This window comes from Thermobia domestica, chromosome 9 (assembly GCF_964235325.1).
Source record: "Thermobia domestica chromosome 9, izTheDome1.hap1.1, whole genome shotgun sequence".
Taxonomy (NCBI): Eukaryota; Metazoa; Arthropoda; class Insecta; order Zygentoma; family Lepismatidae; genus Thermobia; species Thermobia domestica.
In genome coordinates this window covers 3,261,752-3,278,592 of record NC_137462.1, presented here as the reverse complement: position 1 = coordinate 3,278,592, position 16,841 = coordinate 3,261,752, and the positions used below count along the sequence as shown (strand labels likewise).

Genomic DNA, 16,841 nt, shown 5'->3' with positions numbered 1-16,841 from the left:
CTCTTTTATTGATACAGTGGTTATACAGTACATACAGTAATTACAATACCGTACGTAAGGCTACTTACATTTTATGTTTCTCAAAAAAACTGCTCGTATACTAAATTACACTGTTTTTTGTAACTCACATTTAAAACTTAACTTGAATAGGCATAAGGGAAAATAAAAATTAAAATATGTATGACAAACAATTACCTACATATGAATAAGCTTTTGTAAAAATACTGACTTCACACAACGCCGACGAACAACCCTATTGTTTGTTTATCGCTAGCGCTAAGACAAAATGTAAAAAGCTTCTAGGGACCGCGTTCGGATTGTTGACGTCCTACTGTTCTTACCAACATATCCTTATTCTATTGTCTTAACAAACCAATATATGCTGATAGTAAAGTAGTTTAGATTGGTCGAACTCCTGGGCCTTCAGAATTTCATGTCATCCCCCCACTCCCCGTTACGAAATCCTGGCTAAACGAACTAATATATGTTCCAGTAAAATAGTTTACAATGATCGAGCCCCTGGTGTGATGACCACAGTATTTCATGTGACGGACCCCCCCTTCACGAAATTCTGGCTACGTGCCTGCGGCATTGCTAAAGGAGACGATGATAATGAGATATGAAGGAAATGGTGGAGTGAGGAAAGTGAGAGGAAACGGGAGAACCCCGAGAAAACCCATGCACATGGTGTTTATTCACCACAAACCTTACTTGGCAAGAACTGGGATCGAACCAAGGACCCTATGCACCAGAAATGCACGCTGTACCACTGAGCCACCGCGGCCCGAATCAACAACAGAGATATACAAGATGATCAGAACTATTTACCAAACGACAACCATCTCTCTCATGACCATACCATTATGCCCAATTTCGTGATGAATGTGAAGGTGTTTCTGATAATTCCAGAAGTGAACGACTGTCAACCAGTCGTTTAGAGTATAATGTGGAATGTGTTCACAACCTTTTACAGACAGACCGTCGCATAACCGACCGCTTGATGCAGAATGCGCTTCACATCAATCGCGAAACGATCCAGCAGATACTGAAAGATCTCTAAAACAATAAGATTTTGTGAGAAGTTTGTGCGTAATTCTTTGACTGAAGCGCGAAAAACTCAGTCAGGTGCACAAAATTGATTAAATCTGTAAAGTTAATCATTGCTCACTTCTGGATCACATCCTGCAATTATCAACATAAGAATCCATGGCGATGGGAACCAAGCTGTCTTTGATGACCGAGTTCAGATGTGTACATATTATTATTTACCAAATCTCCACATGCCCTACAAAAGAAGAATATGATAGCATTAATCTCACATTATAAACTATTTTGTTGCATTAATATTTACAACGTAGGTGCTAGCATCAGTCCTGGAACTTTACTATCAAACCTTGTATTAAAATGGTGGTTCGTTTCGAAAGATAAAAGAGTAAGCGGTTAGCGTATGTACCTTTGACGTGCAAGACCCCGGTTCAATTCCCGACGGAAACTCGTGTGGTTCGGATCCCACGTTAAGCTGTAGGTCCACGTCTCATATAGCCTCGCTGTTGAAAGGGACGTTAAAGTGAAAATCCTATCCAATCCAATCGGAAGATAAAAGACAATACTTCTTCATGTCAACCAATTAGCTGAGAAACCAAAATAATGCCGGTATTCAACAGCTTTAAACTTATTGCTAAGGTGTACTTTTTTGTGCAGATGCTTGAAATAAATTAACTTTGTTAATAATGTATGAACCAAGATGCAGGTAGTTCCTTAGTGGAGTTAATAGTTGCTTGTATATAGTTTTTTCCTGTCACCACATAAACTAGTTAATTTCTTACTACCGGTAAATGATAGCTAATGTTTTGCATACGTATATCAACATTAGTTTCCTTTCTAAAAGGAAACCAACTGCTATGTAGCTATTAAAACACAGAATTTATAATTTTATTCGTTTTTAGGTTTGTGATGTTCGAAAACTATAGGATACCACGCGAGAATCTCTTAAACAAAACTGGTGACGTAACACCAGAAGGAAAATACGTCAGTGCCATGAAAGATTCCAGCAAAAGGTTTGGTGAGTGAAATTTTCAAATGATTTTATCAGTCTTATAATAGTTAAATTTTAAATATAGTTTCAGGCAATAGATCTATGTCTCTTTTCTTTGCTGCTGTGGGATTCGCTTTGTCGAACATGGTATAGCGTACTCTGCTCTTTCTGGATCTCAAATTAGAACGAAGTAGTTTGGAGATATTTGTTCCACTGCTACATTGCTATCATTACTATCGTCAAAATAAGTATTCGGTTGTCAGTGACAGGTCACTTGCCGTAAATTGATAATCTTGAATACCGTCAATATTTTAACTGTCAGTGTTCGAAGTGGAAGAAAAGCAGAGGCGGTATGTTTTTTTAATATTTTGACTCGACATACCGGCTATCTAAATGCTGAAATGCAATGAGGGTATGTTCAAGGGCGCCTATGTTGTGGTTTCCAAGGGGGGACAAGTATAAGCAACGTTTCAAATATAGTTTCAAATTTTGCTGTAACTAATGTGAAAATTCTATTGGGTTTTCGATATTCCCAAGTAAAATTTCCTCTTAGGGGGGGCGAGCGCCCCACCTTGCCCCCCCTGATGGGCGCACTTGGGTATGTTGCCTAAAAGATTGCATTTCTATTTATATAATGACTGAAAATTATTGAAGACCTTCTCTTTAGTAACGCGGGAGGAGGGGATATCGAGACTTTCACCCCCTTCAACAACTATCAGAAAAAAGTCCCTTTATGTTGTATTATAGAGAATTATACACGAAATTGTTCAAAAACCGAATAATGATATCAACAATTTCCTGTGGAAAAACTCCTAGTCCCCCCACTCGACTGTGGGTAATTCCAAACACCCAGAAGGCCCACCCGCACAACAGACAACCCCTAAATCCGCCCATGCTCAAAACACAACATTTATCCTATGCATTAAGACAAGAAGATACACACATATATTACAAAGAAACCAGTCAATATAGCACATCAAAATATAAACTAGGTGAACTTCTTTGAAGACACCTAATTTTGAAAATAAAAGATAGGAAAAATGTAAGAAAAATGTCGATGTAGTCAACTTAGACATTATTTCTACATAAGAAATAAAATCTCTTTACGTGCAAAGTTATTCGTCAATTATTGTGTGTAAAAATGGATTCGTTAAAGGTATTTAGCATCTACTTTCCAGTGACGGTACGTCATCATCATTGAAAAACCAGAGGCGGTATGACCAGAGCGGTCTCACTTCGACCACTGCTAACTGTCGAATATCCCATTTGTTATGCATCACGAATCGGCGAATGTGCAAAATCTTGGTTTTGAAGAAAAATCACCTTTGAAAGTCGTAAATTTTGCGTTACTGCCAACTTTTATGTATAAAACTGAAAGTGACTATGTTTGTGACTTAATAACTCTTGAACCACCCGAACGATCTCGATCAAATTTTCTACATAGATGGGTTCGGACCTGGGATGGTTTTTATAATTTTACTTTGACGGCACATCAGGGAGGGCGAGGATATATATATAGTAAGCAAGAGGATACCGTATATTTGTGCAATATACCGCTGTCCGGAGAACGGATTTTTCTCAGTGTACTCCTTTTTAAAATGCCTTTTTTCTGGGTCACCCTGTAGTTTGATACCTATAAGTAGTCCCTTGTTTTACCTCCTCCAACTACCAATGCAACATGGATCTATATTCAGAATATCTAAATTTTCCGTTTTTTTTTTTTTTTTTTTTTTAATAGAAAGGCAATCGATATTGGAACTTCTTAACTAGTATAACTTGAAGGAATTAGTGCATAAATACTTACAAATAATCTTCTGTCTGTCCACGGACTCTTGCAAGATTGTGAAAATAAGCTAAGACAGTTTTGTTATTATTACAGGTGTGGTGTTGGGAAGTTTGTCGTACGGCCGAGTATCAGTCATAGGTATTAGTATTACAAACTTATGGAAAGCTGTATCAATTGGTGTTCGCTATTCAGCCCTACGGAGGCAGTTTGGTCCCACCAAGGATAAGGAAGTACCCATATTGGAATATCAACTCCAGGTAAATGATATTTACTAATGGAATATTCGTTAAGTATTATTTTTTCATTTAGTAGCCTAACCAAGTAAATTTTATGGCATAAGCTCAATAGACGGGTAACGTAAGTTCTTATTTAAGGAATTCTTGGGAATAATACGATTGAAAGAGGGATATTATACAAGATATGAGTCCATAAAATGTATTTTGATTAGGATTTAGATTTCTGGGCTTAGGCATCTAAGGCCATTTAGCACTTCACGATTTGAGGGATGACACAAAATCCGGGGAAAAGGAAGGAAGAAAGGATTGGGGAAGGAAGGAAGCGTCCTGGGACCTATAAGTTAGGTACCACCCCGGCATTTGCCTGGTGTCAATGAGGAAATCACCTTATTCAGGGTGGTTGGTCTGAAAAAGCGTTTTACACTTTTTCAAACGAGTGACCCCACCGGGAATCGAACCCGGGGCCGCTCGCCCCGAAGACCAGAGCGTGAGCGACTACGCTACTCAGGGCCACGAAATGTATTTCGAGTCAAACTCTAGGGCGATATTCTTCAAAGCACTAAAGGAGGAAATAAAGATATTTGTAGTTCAATCACTCCATTAAATAATAATATTAATCGCCAAATTTATGTACTCCCTTAATCAATGCTTCAGAGAATTACCATTCTGAATAGTTTGTCTAAACTGAAACAATGAAGATATGAAATTCAGTCAAATATTGATTATATAAAAAAATAATAATCTTTTGTTTAAAAAATATAGTTTACATTAAAGTGTTACATTTTTATGTTTGTTTAATGATGTTAACAAAATGTAACCAAGGGGGCCACAGTGGCTCGGTGGTAGAGCGTTCACCTCTCGTGCATAGGGTTCCTGGTTCGATCCCAGCTCTCTTTCCCGGCGGGAGCTCATGTGATTCGGATTCCACGTTAATCAGTAGGTCCACGTCTCATATAGCCTCGCTGTTGAACGGGACGTTAAACTCAAAATCAACTCAACTCGATCCCAGCTCCCAAGTGAACTTTGTGATGGACAAACACCATGTGCGGGGGTTTTCTCGGCGTTCTCCCACTTTCTTCATTCCACTATTTTCATTCATTTCTCACCATTACCGTCTCCTTTAGCCTAGCCGGCATAATCGTAGTACGTCAAAACTTAAGCATTTAATTTCTCCTTTTTTTTAATATAACCAAATAAAACAGACGTAACTTGAAGAGAGAAATTAAATTCTTGTAGAGAAGAAATGTGATTACTACGCAGTATTCCCACTTTCTAGTTGCAAATTGTAGTCTAGTTGCAAATTGCTTTAAAAAAATGGTCACTCACTTTTCTATATAAGGTATATTCTTTTAACTATTCGTAGAAAATTTTAATATTTTGTTTTAAAATGTAGCTCTCGACTGCCAAAGATTCACATTTTCAGAAATTAATTCTATATATAGGTAAGGATGTAGTTTTTTTTTTAATTTGTAGTTGCCAGTTGTTTTTAATAACATTGTATATACATAACTTATGTTTACAGAATTTGATTAATTAATGTTTCTTGTTTATCTTCTCTAGCAATGGAGGCTCCTTCCGTACACTGCGGCAGCCGTAGCATTCAAGTTGTTCTACAAACAATTTGTACAGGGTTTCTTCACCTTCCAAGCAGCAATCACATCCAACGATCAAACAGTTGATGCTGTGAGTTATAATATTTATCGCATTACATTTTAAAATAATGTACCTGAAATCAATGGTGACTTTTTCCACATAGTTAAGGACTCATTCCCATACCCCCTGAAAGACAATTACTTTTACATTTATTCTAGGGTAGCATCTCTAATACTCTGCAGGCGTGAGTAAATTTTTTCATGTTTAGATTAATAATGCTCTACATTTTAGAATCAAACTAAACTTTCTGGACCGTATTCAGAATCGGTTTAAAAGGCTCTATCGCTGCGAAATTAAAATACCACTAATTTTACAGTAATTACGTGATATCTTCACATAGATTAAAAATACTTGAAAAGTGGAACAAGAACTCCCTAGACAATGTTATTTTGCATGAGTTACCGTTATCACGAGTCACCTAATAACTTACCGTTTGCAGTTATTTAGAAACGCGAAAATAAATGCCGATTTTCTAAATGGTTGGAAATTGAAAGCAAATAAGTGAGTCGTGATAACGGTATCTCACGTAAAATCTAGGAAGGTCTTGTTCCACTTTCTGATTATCTTTAATCTATTGGAAGATATTACACAATTACTGTAAAATTAGAGGTATTTTAATTTCGCAGTGATAGGGCCTCTTAACGTGTGATGAGAGTCATACTAAAGACTTGACTACCGCATGAAACATGCTAGTCGAACTCTTTAGTATGACGCTAATCACACGTCAGAATGACTCTGAATACGTCTTCTTTTTTAAAATAACACATACCTTATTTAACGAAAATCAGATGTACTAATGTATTTATTTTCATGGAAGTTACGATAAAACAAGTTCTTACCCGGACTGACATAAGCGAAAAGAATTTATATCCCATTGATAAGTCTCAAACAAGGCATAGGAAATGTCTTTGTTGACGAGAAGGGTAGCAAGCTACAATAAAAAGTTTTGGTTCAATGTCAAACTTAGGTAAATTAGCACATCCACGTACCTAAATGTTGTGAGTAACCATTATTTTTTAACCGATTTTCAGCAACGCAATAATGATTTCGTTCGCGTTCCATAAGTATAAAGATATTTCCGTGACAGTAAATCATGAAAGAGATAATACAGTATTTTATTCAGAGATGTTAAGAGGTAAGGAAATTTCCCTCCAAAGTTTTAAAATTCCCCCATTTTGATGATTAGGTGTACCATGTAGTGGATGAATATGGTTTTCCCCTAGAGGTTTAGATGTCCACTCGAAATCGACAAAACTGGATATACACAGAAAATATCAACAAGTTATACAAGCATTAACTCTTCCTTTGCTTCCGTTGTACCTCAATGCCTATAACATTTTCAGTACCTTTAATAGTTTTAGTGTGTCGTATTTCTTTTCCCTTTACACAACAGTAAAAATCTCGCTCTAAAACTTCATAAATGAATGAATTTAATGCATGATATTGGAATTACCCAAGGATCTTTTAAAATAGAGGATCTGCCCTTAACAACAAAATCTTGAAGCCATACGTGACAGTTTCGCCACCCCTACTCTGCCCCCTCCGCCTAATAGGATCGCAATGTTTTGAACCAACGATCATGGCGGAAACGAAAGTAGCCAATCAGACGATGGCAGAAACGAGAGTAGCCAATCAAACGTGCCGATGCTCGGTTGTTTTTTGGCTTCATCGATTTAATAGGACGAAGATACATATGGGCAGATCCTCTATTTATAACATCCTTGGAATTACCCCAGAAACTATCAAAGTAGGGAAATTTATATACTGACTTAATAATTAAAAAATCATACACTGTAGCTGATCTTATTCTATTTTGTACTATTTCAGTCAAACTTAGGCGCAGAGATCCATGCTTTGTCTTGTGTAGGAAAAGCGATTGTCTCATGGACTGCAAGAGACGCCATCCAAGAGTGCCGTGAAGCTTGTGGAGGTCATGGCTATCTTAAAGGTATTGTGTTATTTTATTTATTTTAGTTGTAAATGGTCTGCCTTCTGTATAGTAGGGTAAAGGTACCGAATATGGAATACTATTTGTTTCCTCTTTATTTCTCAGAAACGTGTATTCCAGAATAAAAATATTATACATCATAATACTTGTGGTACCTTTGTAAAACAAAATACAGGTATGAAAGTTTGTTTCACATTATTAATTTTTTACAATATTACGAAATTGAAAGAAATCAATTTCCCATATTAGGCACACCCCGCTCCTAATATGGAACACTACCTGTTCTTAAAATGGAATACTAGAACAAAATATGCGCGTCTGCCTACAATGCGACATTTGGATAATTGGAGCATGGAGAATGCATTCGAGCAATTTATTTGCTTATTTAAGAAATAAATTTATTTATTAGGTCAAGGAAAGGAGCAAAGTTAGTGTTCGAGCCTCTAACACCGAGATCACATCGGCCCTTAAGTCTAGGAATTGGAAAGGTCTCGGGAAAAGAACCATCCCAGTATACACCTGAAAGGACTGAGGAAAACCAGAAAAACTCAGAATGGGTGGTCTGAGCAGGGATCGTGCCCATGCTTGAATTATCCAAATGTTGCGTTGTAGGTATTATAGCCTATATATCATATTTGGTAGGTCTATACGACAAGTACACAAAAAGTTACATAACATTCTTAAGATAATGAAAATATAAAACAGCAGAAATACCAGAATTTTACGTAGTACAAAGACATATATATAGAACTGCAAAATAAAACTTGAATCAAAATTTAGACGCCTTAAGACACGCTAATCCAGTATGTTTGAACTTTTTCTTGTATATATATATATATATATATATATATATATATATATATATATATATATATATATATATATATATATATATATATATATATATATATATATATATATACAAGAAAAAGTTCAAACATACTGGATTAGCGTGTCTTAAGGCGTCTAAATTTTATTTCAAGTTTTATTTTGCAGAACAATGGCCACAAACATATTTTTCTCCACTTTTCACAGGAGACATCGTGGGATTATCTTTTACAAACTGGGCATTTTAACCAATCTATCTCCTCTGCACTGAGTGACTACAATTTACCACAATGTCCGCTTTTCTCATCATCGTCAACATCATCAGTAGGATCACTTAAACTGTCACTACTTTCGTTCAAGTTTCTCACTGACTCTTCGGATTAACTATCTAATTTGTAGTAGTGTGAAGTCCTTTTCTTTGGCTGTTTCGATTGAATTTTGTTGGGTGGGGCTTAGAAAGCTAAACATCTTTTTAATTACTTGCAATGATGAGGTAAAGGCCCGTTGTGTTGAAGTAGAGGCAGTTTTTAAATCGTTTTTGTGCGGAGTACTCGTAAGTACTTTTGCCCACCTTGCTTTCGACTACGTGTGCTGCGATGCTGTGGCTGTAGTTGTGATGGCGGACTCACTACTTCAATCGGTACTGTCGTGCTATTCTCTTCACTTAGCACTGTAGACGACACTACAGTTGGGACATTTAAACCAATAATTATTCTGTGAAAGTTTTATTCGAATTGGTTCATGCGTTCACGATTTATCGCGAGACAAACAGATACACACAAACAGATACCCACATACAGAGTGTCCATAAAGTCTGGGCAAATAGGAATCCTAGTAATTTGTTTTTATTTTTCCAGATTGAATAATGACTGACTAAAGAAGAACGAGTCGAGTTGGTACTCTAAAATGGACGAAAAGGATGACGGTATCGCAAAATTGCGCAAGAATTTAACCTTCGACACCCTCATTGTCAACCTATTTGTTTTACTGCCGTCGGGAAATTAATCACCAAGATTAAAGAAACAGGCTGTATGTTGGACAAACCCCGTTCCGTGCTAGGACCTTTCTTCGTTGATGATCATATAACTAGTGAGACTTGTCTAAACATGATGAGAGACAAACTGATGCCTCAAATAGAGCGTTTGAGTGAGGGACTTCCAGACTGGTCTCAGCAGGATGGGACCCCTGCCGATTTTGCCGCAACTGTTAGAGATTGGTTGAATGATAATTTCCCTCACTGGATTGGGAGAAGAGGTCATGTGAAGTGGTCCCCTCGTTCGCCAGACCTTTCTCCACTTGTTTTCTTTTTCTGAGATATGCTGAAAGAGAAAGTTTATTCGATGAAGATTAGAAATTTAAATCACCTGACAGAACGCATTACCAGTCGGTTGCTGAAATCGACGGCAATTCACACCTATTCCATCGAGTTCACATTAATCTTGCAAAGCACATCAAATTATGCATTGAACATCACGGAAATAATATAGAAAATATTATTCATTAACATTAAATTGACTAAATTGTGCTTTTCCCCATGTATCCAGACTTTATGGACACCCTGCAACACAAATGCCAAACGTTTCAACTAGGAGACTTCCCTGATGCTCGGTCTAAAACAATGTCAGGTCTATTATAACTTACAATTCAGTTATTCCTCATCACTTCTAGTTCACATACGTATGAACCTATTTAGGAATGTTCCATATTAGGATCTTGGTGGTATTCCATATTAGGAAAATCGCCATTTTGGATAGTTATCTTTCTACACACCCTTACGTGATTCTCTGTGTACTGAATCTTTATGCCCTTATGGTACATTATATATGTAATCTAAATATCACAAACTCAACAATAATATATGCCTCTTTGCGTATATTCAGCAGCCTGCAAATGTTCGTCCGAAAAACTCAAGTTCTTCTAAAAAGTATTCTGCAACGAAAGGAAATGTTATGTTATTGTTCGGCAGCAAACCACTCATGCGCAGACTGAGGGTGTCACTGTGTATAAGTTTACGTAAAGTCTATTCGGTGGCAGCACATAGCAGACAAAATAGACTGGTATTTGATATTAGGAACGTATTCCATATATGGCGCACCCACCCATATTTAAAACTTAATGGAAAATTTCAATGATAAATCGATCTAAGTACTTAATTTTAAAGTTTTATAAACCCTCCTTCTTCCTCTCAAGCTAGCAATCTTTGGTTTAGTTTGACATAGCTTTCGTCACTTACTTTTCCCTTCCATCGACTGTTTCTTCCCTGCCTTATTTGGCCCGTATACACCTACTTCAATCGTGTTCTCCCTCTAAGCATTTTTCGTTCTGCCATCCCCTCTGAGCCAAAGCTAGATTCGTTCATGTCTCATAATGGATCCAATCATCCAGTCTCTTCTTTTCGAAATATTTTTCAGCGTACTCCTATTATCTCATACTCCTATTCTAATTCTCTTTCATTCGATATCGATTCGATTCACCTATCTAATTTTCTACAGCCTTCTAAAGCACTATCTTTCGAGGACTACCATTTTATGTTTTTCAACACCACACACCGGTATTCTTCAATTCGATGTCGATTTCCGTCTAGAATCCTCTGTTTTTTTTTTTTTTTTTTGTTTTTTTTTTCTCCTAGAGTCCATCTTCACATCCGTATAATGTATCACTCTATACATATGCTTTCATCAGGAGTTTCTTCAGTTCTGTTTCGATGTTTGCAGTTAAAAGCTTCTGTGTTTTTTTTTTCCCCTTTCTTCAAGTATTTTCTTCGCTGCAGCTATTCTGTACAGTATTTTATATCTTGCTAGCAATAGTGTTTAATGAATGTATAGTTTAACTTTATTCATTTAAAAGTTTTAGTCCATAAGAAGATAAACAAAGAGTGTCATTGTACTGTGACTTAAAAAACTACACCGATATTACATGGAAGATGTGGGATAAATGAAAACATCTTTGTTTTCTGCAGTCACTCCTGCACAAGCCCTGACGTATTTCGCTGCAAGATGCTTGGTTTGATTTAGTAGCCATGAAATCACAAATCTGTAGTTACACTCACAAAATAAAGTGCTCCTAGACGGACACGAGATAAGGCGTACATTGTAAACAATCGGCAATGGTTTGAGTTAGTGCGGTACTAATAACGGATTCTTACCTCTATTAAAATAATAACGTCCTTCCACTGAAAATTACCGAAGCAAACAACACTGCATGATGTGGTGGTCTCAGCGCTGTCTCCCGGGGTATTCGTCAAATCGGACTTCTTCAAGGCCGTGGCACATATTGCAGGCGCATTCTAGCGGATTTCGTCGGAAACGTCTCACCACTGAACACTTGGCTTATTTAGCTCCACTGGCGTATATACCTGCAGTTAACTTATATGGCATTGGCGTAAATAGCATCCCCACAACCCTTGCGGCGATGGAGGAGTGCACGAACTCCAGGAGCGCAAAATATATAGAAAGTAGGCTGAAGCTTCAAGTTAACGCCACTGCTACAGTACATAGAACGTGTAAATACTCAAAAATCATTCATACGGCATAACACTCCCGATATTTCGCTGTCCACACACACTATACGTACATACATACTCTATCTTCCCGCCGGGAAATTAACAAACAGATTTGTAGTGTGAATTCAAGACAACAATAGTCTTCAGTGCTCCCAGATCTTAAGATTAAGAAGTATTAAGACAAGAATTGAACGAATATATAACAAGTTACTTTTTGTTTTATTGTTCCCTGCGAGTAGAAATATTCAACAAACAAAACTTTCAATATATTATTCAAAACATAATATTTTGTAATTTTATATATGAAAATAAAGAAGTAGCATATTTTGAAGATTTAGTAGTAGTAGGAACGGGTTAGAAGCCCCGCAGGGGTTCGTTGGATTGTATTCCACTTACCTTTATGGTTCCAATTACTTCCACTTACCTTTATGGTTTGTACAGGTCTCCTACTGCCTTCAAAAATGTGTGTACAATACTTTTTTTGACTACTTGCACACCAGAATCAACTCATTTCTCCTGTATTTTTTTTTTGCCAGTTTTGGCCCCCCATTACTAAACAGTTACCAAACCCACTTTATGAAGACATGAGAAAAGTAAACATTTACTGTATTAATATATATATATATATATATATATATATATATATATATATATATATATATATATATATATATATATATATATATATATATATATATATATATATATATATATATATATATATTAGTATACAAACACCTGTAATTGTATGAGCTTGGAAGCTTGAAGCCCCCTTGATGAACTTCTGTATACTCCACTGCTGGTGGGAGATCATTAAACACATTACAACGGTTTGGTTCCATGTTAAAGTATAGGTCCACGCTTAAATAGCCTCAGCGTTGGAAAGACACGCTAAACTTCAACTAACATAGAAACAAATAATCCAAAAAATATATTCTTTATAAACGTTTTACTGTGTAGGCCTATAAAAGTGAGCAATTTCTTTTAAAAAATCGTTTGAATGTACTTCAGTCTGGTGTTTTGATACAATTAATGATCTTCTAAACGATGTCAATTTTATTTACGTAAGTAACGTTTCAAGAAGTTCGTGATTTAAAGGAAAAAATAAATTTTAAAAAAAGAACAATATCACTTGCTGGTAATTGTGTTTCTTAATGATTGCACCGTGAGAAACTCAAAGTGTGAAGGACTGAAGTGTGACACGTGCTAAGTGAACGGCTGACATTAATTGTGTAGAAAACAAATGGCTATATATATATATATATATATATATATATATATGTTATATGTAAGTACTTCATAACTAATTCCACAACAATGTGTTTACTTTCTTGGATTTTTTCTCCAGTGTCTGGGTTAGTTGACCTCCGCAATGACCATGATGCCAATTGTACTTACGAAGGCGACAACAACGTTCTTATGCAGCAGACAAGCAATTGGTTGCTACTTCTCTTGGCAAAGAGCAGGAGACAACCCGTAAATACGCCCTTAACATCAGCTAATTTCCTCTCAGACGCTACCAGGATATTACAGTCGCAGCTGACAGTTCATTCAGTCGAAGATATTCTGCAAATAGAAGGTAATAAATTTTATCTTTGCGGTTTGTGATGCCTGCACTGGTACAGTATATTATGGAGTTCGAAGCTACAAGATTGTGTGGGTGTAGTGTGTGATTTATTATTATTATTTTGTACTTCAACATAGTTTTTCATTTAATATCATCATAATTGAACTCATGATATGATGTTTAATATAATATATTAATAACGAAAAATATTATTTACTACTATATATAAAAAAAGAAACTTTTTTGCGATCTGATCACGGAGAAACGGCTGAACCATTTGAAATGAATTTTTGAATTTAGTTATCAATTGCCTAGAACTGAGTTTTTGTCATTTTATTTTTATTAAATTGCATATCTTAAGAGGGGAGCGGGGATCATAATTTATGCGAGAAATTGAGTATCTCAAGAGCCCGAGTCATCGATGTTTGTCGTACAACGGGTTAAATGTGCTATTTTTTGTCTGCCTCGACGACAGTGTTGCCGTCCAATTTCCACAAATAATTCGAAAAAGGGATATAGTCAAGAAAATTTTAGAAATCCCTATCATATACATTAGACTTTCATACTATACATCATTCGAAAGGTCACTCCCCCCCCCCCCCTTACCTTTCCAACGCGCTATAGCACTTTCCAGAACGGCAATAGATGAGTAAAAAATACTTTTCTGTAGGGAGGAATCTAAAATAGTCAATAACCTGTGGCTCGCAAACCATAGAGAATTTGGACCTAAGTTCATGGAAACTTTCTTGCTTATAATCACCCATAGTATCAGCACCCAAAATATTTTCACTTCCTCGTGAATCACCCTGTATATGGAAATTTTCAATTTGGGGTAGTTTCTATTCCATTTTTCTTCACCAATTTTAATACGAAACAATAAGCATAATTGTTTTAAACTTCAAAGATAAGTATTCGCCAAGTTTAATTAAAATCGAATAAATTTTACAAAAGTTTTCTTAGAAAAGACAGAATACAGTTGTATATTGAGTCGAGTAGTAGAAGTTCGTCTACGCGCATACCAAGTATGCGTAATAATTAATTTACGTTTGCAGTTCTCTCATAAATTGCCAACCAGCCAGTGGCGGCTCCTAGAATAAAAGATAGGGTGGACCAAGCCTCAAGACAAATACTTTATGGTTACTACTATTACTACTACTAATGTATTATTATTGTTATTATTAAGTGAATTGCTTAAAAACTCGAAATTGCAGTGAGGAAAACTTTTCATACTAACACATTAAGTATAGCTATAGGGCAACAACACTATGTCCAACAGTTTTGACACCTCAAAAAATGTATCTGTTAAGTCATTGTCACGCAGAAATAGTAATAAATCACTTTTGCTATTAATTGCGCAAAGAATATCATTGCTCTATGCGACCGGTAGTTCGGATTTGAGCTTTTCTCTGTTCAGCATCGGATAGAAACAAGATACAACTGTTAAGTCATTTTCCAGGAAGGAATGTTTAAAAGTGAAGTTTTGAGGGTTCACCTATTGGAAACGCACGTAATACTTTCTCACACGCGTACTTTATTCATTTTCACACAACCACACGAAAACACAAGGGGAAAAATAGCACAAAAGACACTGAGAAGATGCACGTCTAAACTGAAGGGTGGACTCGCGGTTGATTTTGGAATCCCTTCAGCAGAAGTAACAGAAGAGAGCAAGGTCAAGGGACAAAACAACTGAAAGTGCGGAATCAACAACCTCTACAAACAAAACGAATTTTGGCAACAAGCAAGCTTCAAACCTTTTCGTTCGGAAGGGGTCGGGTGCAAAAGTGTGATGAGGGCCTACGATTCTTGGCCCATGCCACCGACATTTAAGCTGGGTTTTTACGTTGTTCGGCACAGGAGTCAATGCGAGACGATACTAAGTCCATCTCAGGCCCTTTTTGCCTTTATTTTCTACTGACCGCATGAATAGCGTGCCCATAAGCGCAAGTAGTACATGGAAATCTGATTTGAAGGAGTCAGAACTACAGTTTTTGTTTCAGAGCGAAATTATAGCAACAAGAGTATAGCAGCATAACTTAAGATACATATATTTTTCTATGTTAATATAAAAACGATGGCAGGGCCCCTTATTACGGGCCGCCTCTGCAACCAGCAATTAGTTACGAGCCAGAAGGAAGAGTAGAAGTTATTTGAAACATTACGCAAAGATCAGAAATGTCTATTCCCTCCTATTCTTTTTTAAGGAATGAATTTAATTTTCTTGAAAGTTCATGGCTTCAGAGTATCACCCCTACTATAACACTATATCATTTACTTGTGTTTAGTTTTGTTTACTTACCCTAAATTTCCTTGTTTCATCTAAATCCTCATTTTCCTTATCTGTTTGGTAGTCCCCCTCTGGTATACATAACATAGTTGACAGATTTAACGAAAAGATCCAAAGTGTGCCTGAGAGACCACTGACCATAATGGCAGATTCTTTTGATCCCACATATTACCTTACAATCTCTTGTCATAATACTTCTGTATTCTAGTAAACTCTTATATTATTTTATCAAAATAATTACGTATATTGCAGTTATTTTGTGCAAGTTTTTATTACAGAATGTTGTACTTGATTTTTGGATGATTTCAATGATCCGCAAGAGATACCACAATGGAATTTACGTAACATCTGATTATGCTAGTATTTTCCTAATGCTTCTATTTGCATATTTTCGGTTCAAAGCCAAAGAGTAAATGCTCAAATTTCAATGTTTAGAATGTATCATAGGCATTCTTTAGTCCTACTAGGGCAGCAATAGCTTGAGTCTTCTCGGAGTTATCTATTATCTTATAGAAATCGTTTGTTTATAATTGGATTCTAAGAGGTTTGGATTCAGTTTTATTAACAAAGAAGAATATGATTAATTAACGTAACTCCTCTAACTACATGATGCTACGGGTTGCATGAGATTCTTACAAATGAATAAAGAGTCATTTCAACATGCAACATACAAATTTCACTACATAGACAACACGCAACATAAAAACTTCCCAATTAATTGCAGTAGAACATAAATCCCCTCTTAAGCAGACACAACGTGGGTTGTACGTGCAAATTAAAGTGAAATTCAAGAAGAGTCACTCCCACGGTATTTGAAGGATATGTACTAGGCAGTCAATACTAACAACAAAGATAACTAAATATTTAAAGACGAGAAAATAATGAAGATATATTGCATCATTTGTTAGTATAAGCAACAAGATTTAGCAAGGAAAATTATTTGCGAAAAATCTACGAAAAATACAAATTGTATTAACAGTTACTTTATTATTCTATTCA

At 36.2% G+C, this 16,841-nt stretch overlaps 1 protein-coding gene across 2 annotated transcripts in view; it reads left to right on the top strand.

Moving 5' to 3' along the window:
• The window catches only part of LOC145694338 (peroxisomal acyl-coenzyme A oxidase 3-like), an 82,117-nt gene that overhangs the window by 54,388 nt on the left and 10,888 nt on the right, over positions 1–16,841 (top strand). For both annotated transcript variants that reach the window (XM_081770457.1, XM_081770458.1), the window contains exons 7-11: positions 1,947–2,062; positions 3,915–4,078; positions 5,618–5,740; positions 7,538–7,658; positions 13,337–13,567. In XM_081770457.1, the coding sequence (XP_081626583.1) occupies positions 1,947–2,062; positions 3,915–4,078; positions 5,618–5,740; positions 7,538–7,658; positions 13,337–13,567 (755 nt within the window). The remainder of the gene's footprint in view (positions 1–1,946; positions 2,063–3,914; positions 4,079–5,617; positions 5,741–7,537; positions 7,659–13,336; positions 13,568–16,841) is intronic.